At 35.5% G+C, this 10849-nt stretch overlaps 1 protein-coding gene across 4 annotated transcripts in view; it reads right to left on the minus strand.

The window, feature by feature from the left end:
• Positions 1 to 675: 675 nt before the first annotated feature.
• RPE (ribulose-5-phosphate-3-epimerase) overlaps positions 676 to 10849 on the minus strand; it is a 15603-nt gene continuing 5429 nt past the window's right edge. For 3 of the 4 annotated variants that reach the window (XM_011369624.2, XM_011369625.2, XM_023536308.1), the window contains 5 exons: positions 8354 to 8433; positions 3866 to 4005; positions 3458 to 3592; positions 2815 to 2901; positions 676 to 1142 (listed from right to left, as the gene is read on the minus strand). In XM_011369624.2, the coding sequence (XP_011367926.1) occupies positions 1020 to 1142; positions 2815 to 2901; positions 3458 to 3592; positions 3866 to 4005; positions 8354 to 8433 (565 nt within the window). In that variant the 3' untranslated portion in view covers positions 676 to 1019. Of the gene's footprint in view, positions 1143 to 2082; positions 2110 to 2814; positions 2902 to 3457; positions 3593 to 3865; positions 4006 to 8353; positions 8434 to 10849 lie in introns of those variants that run through there. The other variant, XM_023536307.1, reaches the window with a different exon arrangement.

The following is a 10849-nucleotide window of genomic DNA, read 5'->3' on the forward strand; positions in this document are numbered from 1 at the left end:
TTTATAACCTACAAAACATAAACTTAATGATAGCTTTATACTGAGCATCCTCAAAATTCTACTATCCTACAATTCTAAGAGTAGAAGCTTTACATACATAATAGTATCTCTTTTAATGCTCAATACAACTCTGCACAGTTGTTATAATTACATTCAATGTATAAATCAGTTAATAGAAGCTCAAAAAAGTTAGTTGATTTGATTTGCCAAGATCAAATACTTACAAAGGGGAAGAGGCAAGATTCAACTCGATTTTACTTCCAAATAGAAACTTTTCTTTCCATTCTGCTCACAGCTAGCACAACATTATTTCACGTCCTTAAGCATGGTGGGTGTGATTAAGAACAAGGTGAGGTGGTGGGGGAAAGCACTGAATAACCTACCCATGCAGCAAAGCTCACAAAGAAAACACCCTGATAAAATCTATGCTTGTATATTAGAACCAACCACCTGAAAATCTCTGGACTTTGTCCATTGTTTTTATAGTTTTTATATCAAATATAAGGTGCAAAGTAACAAATAGCTGTTTAGGAACAAGAAAAATATGGTATGCCATCCCAGCCACATTCAAACTTAGATTTTTCATAAGTTCCATTCTATTCGTCAAAAATGACATTAAACAGGAAAAACATAAGGACTTTCCTGCTTTTAGGAAACAGCCAAGAAACAACAGTCTTTTTAGAAATGGAGAAAAAACATTTTTTTTTCATAGCTAATATGCATGCCTTCCTTAGGCATTCAGACACACCTTAATACAGCCATATTACTCTTTATAAAAATCAAGTTTCCCAGTAAAAATGGTATTTTATCACACTAATCTTTAAATTCCATCACTAAAAAAGTAACAATACACACCAATTTCCAACCTCTTGGAACATTCTGCAAAATAGATGTTAGTCACTGGAATGAATAATTGCTCAGAAAAGCAGCACTTCCTCAATTGTGATAGGATTTGGTAGTCAATATTCTTGTTTTCCAGTAAAAAGACTTCATGACCAGAAACATTTAACTCCTTGTTTTCATCGATCAAGAGAGCGTTTTTGAGCAGCTTCAGAGCAAACATTTCTTAACAGGTTGATCACAGATCTGGGGTCTTCACTCCTCATAATGGCACTGCCAGACACAATCATGTTAGCTCCTGCCTGGAAGAAGTAAACAACTTAGGTTATGCCTCAAAGGAAGATGCAGAAAAGCCTAAAACCATCTGTGGAATAGAGTTCTACTCTTGTATCTGTCAGTCAGCCCTTTAACTGTATAAAAGCCACTTTGAGAAGAACAGATTTAAACAATCTGGTTTAATGAAGAAAGAAGTTATAATGCTTAACAAATGAGGATGTGAAATTATTTTTAGATGTGTCTAAAAAAACACTGACTTTTTTTGTAATTACCCTAAATAAGTTATACTGCATCTTTGCTAATATTTAGGTAAGGTTTAAAAACCTTTCATCCTCAACTCTATTAAGGTTTTTCTAATATATACCAATGACTCCTGAGCTACTAAAAAAAGTCCTATCATTTAATTTTGAATTATGTATATGAATTGGTAGTCTAAAAAGGCAATTATTGCTAAAATGTGAAACTATCCATAAAATATGGCAACATTAAATATTAATTTCTCATTTTGATGCCAGAATGAGATGTCTTTTTACTTATGCTTCATTGCATTCCAGAATGGTTTTGAGGTGGCTTAACAATTTTCAAGATATTTCTAAATGTGAAAACAAAAGAAATTAAAGAAAAGCAAATAACTCAAGTCCAAATTTATCTCTAAGTTTCCTAGGATTTGACTCAAGGAGAGAAACCCTATCTGTTATATGATTCATTACCAGAAGGGGGACTATTGGAAGAACCACTAAAGCTGAGGAAAATGTCTCCATGAGACACTGTCACTCAATGATATAATGTACTACATCTCTAACAATATTCCACATAAAAATGAAAAAAAAAAAATAGTTTTATAGAGTTACAACTTAACACATCTCTTAATGTAAGCAGGAACAGCATAAGGGCACAGATCAGTAAAAAGAATTCCGCAATGGGTCAAAGGATATGTAAGCTCACAAATCATTTGACCAGCTCCTCTTCCATAAATATTTATCATTCAAGTTTCTGATAAGTATAAAGCAGAAAAGTGAAGCATTTATTAAAAAAAAAAAAAAACCTAGAAGTACAGATTATATACCATGTTGCTTAGCAAAAACAGGCCGCATGCGCTTTAATCACCTGCAGTGCTACAGGAAGGTCTGGCGCCCTCTCAGTGAAGCTTAGGAGTGCCATTTACCTTGGCTAACTACTTGGAAAAACTCATCCCACACTACTTGGAAAAACTCATCTACATAGTGTGTTAGAGGTATCCAGAGATGAGATCAAGAATTTCATCAAAAATGGCTCTTGTGAGTTCTTACAAGGAACAAATAGGTAACTAATACATCTCTAAGTTCTAAAGAATAAGATTCTTTTCCCCTTTATAAGAAGGTAAGTTTTCTTTCCCTCTTTGGAAAAATGACTCATTCCAAAGCCATGGAGCTTAATAATCTTCTAAAGGCTGGCATTCTGCATATTCTTTTTCAAAAAGAACTTTCTTCAGTATTACTCAGATAACTGAACTTACTATCTAATGATTATGTGATTTTTAGAATATTCACTCACTGGTCTCTATTCTCCTAGTTCCTACATTCAAACAAAAAATACTTCTCCAAGAAAGAAAGGCAATTTAGGAAATGTAGGGGTAATCTCTTTGGCCCACAAGACAATGTCCTGGACATTACATCTGATGGGAAATTGGGCTAGGTCATAGTTGAAGAGCAGTCTCACCTCTGCACATTTATGGATTGTGTCAGGACCCACTCCACCATCGACCTCTATATCCAAAGACGGGAACTGGGTCCTCAACCAATGAACCTAGGCATACACAAGGACATAAATAACTCCTAAAGTGAGTATCTTGGGGGGAAGGGAACAACAATCAAATAAACAAAAAGACAAATAGCCAATATCTGCCTCTAAAATAGAACTCCAAATGTCTCATCACATAAGTTTATATGAATAAATTATGACTTGGGAAACTTCCTTTTTAATATACTGAAACCGATTAAGTTTTATAAGCTTTGTTCAGTTTGGTAAATGGCAATTTGCCCTGGCTTTACATAGACTATATTTCATGGAAACAAGACAAAGACAAAACCCTCAATATTCAATGAAAACTCCCAAAGCTCTAAAGGCTAGAGAGAGAGTGGATTTGAAAGAAAATTTCAAGATTAAGATGTACTATCTTCTCTAATTTCCAAATCAAAATCTCTTACAGCATTTATCATACTGTATTACAATGATCTGTAAGCATTTCCATCTCCCCGCTTTCAGAACAGGATGTGTCTAAATATGCAAGTGGTTCAATATATGCTTACTGAATGAACATACACAATAAAAGCCTCACCCCAGAATAAAATATTTCTTTTACCTTTGGCATCATATCTTCCATGAATTTCTGCCCTCCAAACCCAGGTTCCACTGTCATAACCAAGGCCATATCTATCTGATTAGCCCACGGTGCCAAATACTCAACTGTAGTTCCTGGTTTGATGGCAAGGCCAACCTGTGACAGAGAGAAATTTGCTACATCACATTAATAATTACTTCCACATTATATTATTGTGGTGTATCAGGTTCAATAGAAATGTCTATTCTTAAGTAATACTCAAAAAAATTATTACACATTATTATACTTACACAAAAAGTAAGTTATACTTAACCTCTGGTTTTCTAGCTGAAGAACAGCTGCCTAAGTCAGGTCTTATCTGCCTATCATTTCCTGTCTTCCACCAAATCTTCCTATAGTATAAAACACTACTGTCACTGCTGACCTCACCTTCATCCCATTCTCCCGAATGTCTTTAATCAAAGCCCCTGGGTTCTCAGTAGCTTCGAGATGAAACGTATATTGATTGGCTCCTGCTACAGCCATTGGCTTTACCCACTGTTCCGGCCTCGACACCATCATGTGCATGTCTAGAAAGAAAAGACACATCTCTTAAATACTACTGAAAGGAAAATACCTGGCTCATATTATTGAAGTCTACTGTTTTTGATACTGCACATATACTCTTCTGATATCAAAATAATTGTTAAATAGTTACTCTTCTGTATAGCTAGCCTTTTATCCTGAAGATAAGGTTTTGATTTAACTCATTTACAAAAAGGATATATATGTATTTTTCCACAATAAGCATATTTCGTTGTATATGAAAAGTAATGACTAGAAATCAGGAAACCTAGGTCCAAGTCCAGGAAATGCCATGCTAAAAAATTTGAAAAAGTCATTATCTATGGAGACTTGCATCCTCATCTATAAAATAAGAAAGCTAAATAAACTGATTCTCTTCACAAATATTTTATTGAGCATTTGCCACACCATTAACTAATCTAGGTCCTAGAAACAGAGCAAAGACAGGCAGAAATCTCTGCTGTCATGGGGATTACATTTAGTCTGAGAGACGAACCATAAAAAGATAAGTAAATACAACAAACACTAGGATGGTAGTTAATAAGATCAGTGAGGCAAAGGATGAAGCAGGACAGTACAAAGTTCAGCAGGCCATCAGGTTTCATTCCAAATGAGACAGGGAAAACACTGCAGGATTTTGCATGTGGAAGTGGCAAGATCTGACTTAGAAGGCCATAGCAATAATCTAGGTAAGGAAGGATGATGGCAGCAGAAGATGGGAGGAAGTGGTGGGATTCTGGGTATGTTCTGAAAGTAGAACCAAAAGGAGTTGCTGTGGATCAGATGCGGAGGGTGTGAGGGGAGTCAGGATGGTACAAGGACTGGGGCCTGAGTAACCAGAACACACCTACCTTCATCTGAGAGGCAGAAAACTACAGGAGGAGGAACGGATTGAGGGGGAAGGACATGTTAATAGAAGAAGTCTGACATGCATCCTAATTCTAAAGCTTGAATCATATAAATGTTGGCTAAAATGGGCATGAGCTTCTTGAAGATCATGACTTAAAACACAATAACCTTTAAGGAGAAGCAGAGGGCAGCTTAAAAGAGGCTAAATCAAGAAATAACCGTTGTGAAGAAGGAAAACAGTAAATACTCCTGTGTCGGATGACGATAGTGAAAGAGCTTTGAGTTGTTTATTTTGCTAAAGGAAGCATATTTCTGAAATAGCTGAACTACATTAAAGAAAAAAAATTCTAGTATCAGAACTCACGTAAGATGATAAAATATAGTAAGGCTTTGAAAAAAATGTCAGGAAAAGAGTATACCACTTGACTAATGAAGCCAAGATTAAAGCTTATATTTCTAAACTAACGAAGGTCACAAAAATAGAATATGTTAAAAGATATATTCTTTTGTGTTTCTTATTTCTTTGTATTATAAACAAGGAAAATTCAATATGCTTTAAAATATCTAGTTTACTCATTCCTTAAGTTACCAGACTGCTATGTCATTCAATCTTTAGCACGCAGTAACCACTAGCACCTTCACTGGAGACTCTCTAGTGTTCAGGGAGTGAATGGTTCAGTGAATTTGCCTGTAGTGAGCATACTAAGTGAGCAATTCTCAACTGTTCTATTATCATGCTTCCCTTATTTACATTCTTTAAAATTACTGAAGACTCCCAAAAATGGTGTTAATGTGGGTTATATGTTTATTAGTATTTACTGTATTAAATTCAATTTAAGAAAAAATTAAAGTCTACTTCTTGGTCCACTTTAAAAAATAATAGTAATAATAAATCTATTATATGTTAATGACGAGTGGCATTATTCTATATTTTTGTGAGTCTCTAATGTCTGGCTTAACAGAAGACATCTGTATTCTCACAGGTGCTCTGCATTAGATCTATTGCAATATGTTGTTTTATATGAAAGAAGAAAATTACATGAAAAAGGGGGAATACATTGTCTTCTCAGACAAGTGTGGATATTCCTCTATTTCTACACCAAAACTTGACAAGTGGTACTTTTATAAAGGTTAGCTTCCATGTGGAATCTGTAAATTCTACCAGTGAACTTTTTGTACTTTTTTTACACTAAAACCCATCGGTCTATCTTATACTTTGAATGGATCTTTTAAGTACTAGTTCACTGAATTACATAGGTCTTCTAAATAGTGACGCATTTCATTATATACTATTAAAAAATCACATATTATAGCACTACAGATCTTAACAAAAAAGCTCTAAGTGCTATGAATCTGTCAAGCTCACAGCAGTAGATACACATTTTCCAAAATTCTAATCTTCACTTGCAAGCTCTATCAGTGGCAACAAAAACTAATTAGTATTTTCCTTGAAGTGAAGGCTAACTTACTGTTAAAGAAAATGTCAGTAAAATACCCAAGTCTGATAACCATAGTTTTTCCATTAGTTGTACTTTCAAGTGAAAATAGTGTTCATAAAAAAGCAGCTAGTTTAGTTCATAACTCAAACAATGGTGCCAGTGGTTTCTCTTGAGAAAACCATCAGCCTCCAGCATGCAGCAGAGATGATTTATATGTACTTCCCACTTTGTCACAAAAAGTATTAAAAAGACATGCATTCCAGGATCAAGATTTACTAAAATCAGTAATTTGCACTGTGTCATCAAGGATACTATGAACAAACCACAATGAAGAATGCGATGACTACTTATATAGTTCAATACCATTGCCTTTACTTGGGCTGGGGCACCAGCAGATTATAACTCATTAGCAGTATTGCATACAACTTGTAATTTGGTTCCTAAAATATATTCATGTATCGATTATGCAACAACTACAGCCAAGAATTAAACAAACAAAATGCTTCTTAATATAAAAAGAAGACACAAAGCCCAAACATTAAAGCACGTGGAGTCCATCCATCTTTATTTTAGACACGCTTCTAGAAAGACTGATGAGCAAGTTTACCAGCAAATAAACTAAACGCAGGTAGAGAAAGCAGATTGTGTGTGGTAATAGCAGTAGAGCTGGTAAGAGGAGAGGCACTGATAGTAGGGGACACAAATAGCAGTGAGGAGTTGACACTAGGAACCCAAATAAAAGGGAGAGAAAAGAAAAAAAATATGTTTTTAAATCCACACCGAGCCAGATGTAGAGGACTCTATGACTACTCTACAGTTGGGGCAAACAATGCTATTTATTTCAGCCACCTCTGAGTTATAAGAACAAATTTATATTGGATAACTCATTTTCCAAAATGTAGTAAAAAAAAAAATAAGTTTAAATAATCAGAGAATTATATTCCATCATTTGGAAATTTCAAAATGGTGAACATGCTGGTGGAACACTATTATCCTCACGACACGTAAATTAGGTGATAATGTACATTTTCTTTGGTGCAAAGTGGATGAATACTATAGACAGGCTATGTCCAACAGAACTTTCTACAATAATGGCAATGTTCCATAGTAGCACTACTATACAGTAGTCACTAACCACATATGGCTACTGAGAACTTGCAATATGGTTAATTTTACTTAGAAACTAATGCACAAAGAGTTGGCAAGTGAGGCACTGGTAATTTAGTTTATTTTTTTATTTTTAAAATTTTTTTAGGTGACGCAACCCTTGGTTGACCTGACAGATTGCAAGGACCTTGTCGGCTTACAATCCTTATTTTTTACGCCTATAGCACCTAGTGTTCCTGGGTGTTCCTGTTCCCATCCAAGTACTAACCGGCCGACCCTGCTTAACTTCCGAGATCAGATGGGATCTAATTTAGTTTAAAAGAATGACATGTGAACTAATTAATGTCCCATGAAAAGTAACTTTTAGGTTATTATGTGATCTTAATCCACATTATCCTACAACAATGAAGTGGGAAAATGTATAGGCCCCACCTGCAGAAAGCTCCAATTTGCATGAAATTGGCTTCTACACCATAAATCAATCAATTCATACATTCCTTTAATAATTACATTGAGCCCCAATCCTGTGTCTATGTTCAGCTCTAGGAAAACCATAGTAAAGTAGATAAAATTTATGCTCTCATGGAATTTATAGTCTGACAAAATAACCTCAGATTAAAGAAGTTCTAAGAAGAAAAATCAAAAGGTGATATAACTGCATAGTTAATATAAGATAGGGTGCTTAGAGAGGCCTCTCTGAGGAAATGACAAATGATCTGAGGCCAAAAGATGAGGCAGAGCTAGCCAAGTGAATAGTTTTCTAGACAAAGAGATTAGCAAAATTGCCAAGGCCCTGAGTCAGAAAGAGTTCAGCTTATTATAAGCAGCCAATAAAGCCCCAGCACAGAGAGAGAGGGTAAAAGGGTTCTAGATAAAAATGGAAGTTGAGAAATCAACCATCTATTTTCCCTTTACTTGAGGAACACATCTAGCTTCAGATGGCATAACACCCACTTACCAAAGAAAGGGTCCTGGCCTAGCTGCTTTCGAAGGCTTTCTACCACAGGGTGACCAAAGGTGATGTTGGGAACAAAATGCCTACAAGACAAACAAAATCTTACTCTGAAAATGTTTTCAATTAGTTTCGGTATTTTTCTCAATATGTATTCTGATGGGGGTAGATGGGATTGTTTGTGATTGCACTATTTTTCAATTTAATATTTAACATCAGTATTAAACGATACTAAAAATATCTGGATAATTTTGGCTTTATAAAGCAGTTATCTCCTTAATATTTGAACAAATCATAATGACACATGATTGAACTCTATAATTCACAATCATTGACAAGCAGAAATGGAAAGACGACAAAATCAAAACCCCAGAAGTTGTATGACTTGCCCAAGTCACATACCAGTAAAGAAGTTCTGGACTCTAGTTAATATGGGTTTTTCAAGTCCTAGTTTGTCACAGGCTGCCTGTGGCTACTTTCAATCCACCTCTATCGCAGGACACTAAATGACAATTTAAACTTTCTTAAAGACTGTCAATAAAGAAGCTTATTGTGTGTATTAAAAACCACCATTTACTGAGGGTTTACAATATGCTAGGTATTGTACCTTATAATTCCTTTCATCTTCCCAACAGCCTTTTGAAGCAGATGTATTATTACATAAAGAGCAAAGGATAAATAACTTCCCTAAGTCAACCAGTTAATTATTTGTGGGGGCAGGATTCAAATTAAGTCTTCGAGGTATCAGACTCAAAGTACTTAACTGTTATCCTACTCCAGTTAGTCCTTGTGTTCTATCAAGTACCATGCTAGGTACTTCAGAGAGGATTGTATTTTATTTAAAAACTATGCGAGAGTTCTTGCTTAGCTCAGAAAAGATTACAATCTCATTTGGAAGAGATGCCTAATGACTCACCAGAATTCATGTACTACTGTTATAGTATAGTTGTTGGCACGAAGCCAATGCAGCGAAGGACCACATTTCCCAACACCCGCTATATCCATGTGACTAGTCCTCGTCAATGGACAGTGAGATTAAAGTGAGGTGTGTCACTGCAGAGCTCAGTAGGTTAAGTGGTATTCCTTTTCTGCTCTCATACAGGATGGAAAGGATCTATGACCCTGAATTTCTGCATGGAGGGATATTCACACTGAACTATTTGTTTTATGGATAAGAAATAAACTTCATAATGTTAAGCCACTAAAATCTGGGCTTTACTTGTTAAAGTAACAGGTATTAACCTATATGAGGATTGCAAGAAAAGATACACAACAAGTAGGCAAATATGAAGTAAAATGGTTCCATAGGCAAGCAGTATTGCACTTTAAAAGAGGGGGGAAGATCACGAGATTTACAGAACAAAAGGATTTGTACAGGTGGGAAAAGAAATTAAGCAAAGGCAGAAATAAGCAAGTTATAGTCAAAGAAAGGGGAAGATGGTGTTGACTAGCTTGGCTAATGTGAAAAAGGGAGAAAGCAGACTGTGTGTCACAGTAAGGGTATCAAATGCCAGGCTCAGTGTTTGGACTTTATCTTGCTGTAAATATAAAGTGAGATTTTAAACCAAGAAGCAAATAAAAAATAAGATGCAAATAATAAGGTAGGAAAATGGACTGTGCAGTAAATTGAAAACAGGAGGGAAGAGGTGTTGGCAAATGGCAAGGAACAGTAAGAATGGAAACGAGGACAGGTATAAGTGATTGGATTTGTTAATTGACGAGATGTGGGGAGTTGAAGGAGAGAATAAACCATTTTTAAGATTTTAAGCTTAGACAAGCAGAATGTGTGTTAATAAAAAATTAAAATTTATATGGGTTAAGCATCATTCTAAAACACTTTCCATGTTAACTCATTAAAAACTCACAACAACTCTATGAGCTAAGTAGTACATTAACTGTATTCTACAAATGAGGAAAAGAGCCCAGGGTCACATAACCAGACAGCGCTGGAGGCAGGCGTTAAATGCAGGCAACCGGGCTCCAAAGTCCAAGCTCTTTACTATGCTAACCTCCCTCTCCACCAACAAACTAATAATTAACAGAAAAATAAAGTCCAGGTGAGGGTGACAGACAAGAGAGAGGGGGGTCAGGATTCAGGACACATCTGAAAGGGACTGATAAGGTGGATGGGTACACTTTCACTCATGGGCAAACTGGCCCTTGGAGATTGGGTTTTAGTATTTAGGAAATCATTCTACCTTTTGCCTAAGAACAATGACAGCTAGGGTAACAGGTAAGAGGCTTGTTATGTTTACTTACAACTTGGAAGTAAGGGTCAGAGAAGCAGGCAATGAGGCTTATAGAATATTATACAACTCTGGAATTGAAAGATTTATATTTCATTCACTATTCTTTTAATTTTTTGTGTGGCTTTAGAAGTATAAGCATACCTTGTTTTGTTGTGCTTTGCTTTATTGTACTCAATAGGTGTTGCCTTTTTTTTTTTTTTTTTTTTTTTTTTTTTTACAAACCAAAGGCAAGACCCTCCACCAGAAAAAAAAA

Source organism: Pteropus vampyrus, unplaced genomic scaffold (assembly GCF_000151845.1).
Source record: "Pteropus vampyrus isolate Shadow unplaced genomic scaffold, Pvam_2.0 Scaffold152, whole genome shotgun sequence".
NCBI classification, from domain to species: domain Eukaryota; kingdom Metazoa; phylum Chordata; class Mammalia; order Chiroptera; family Pteropodidae; genus Pteropus; species Pteropus vampyrus.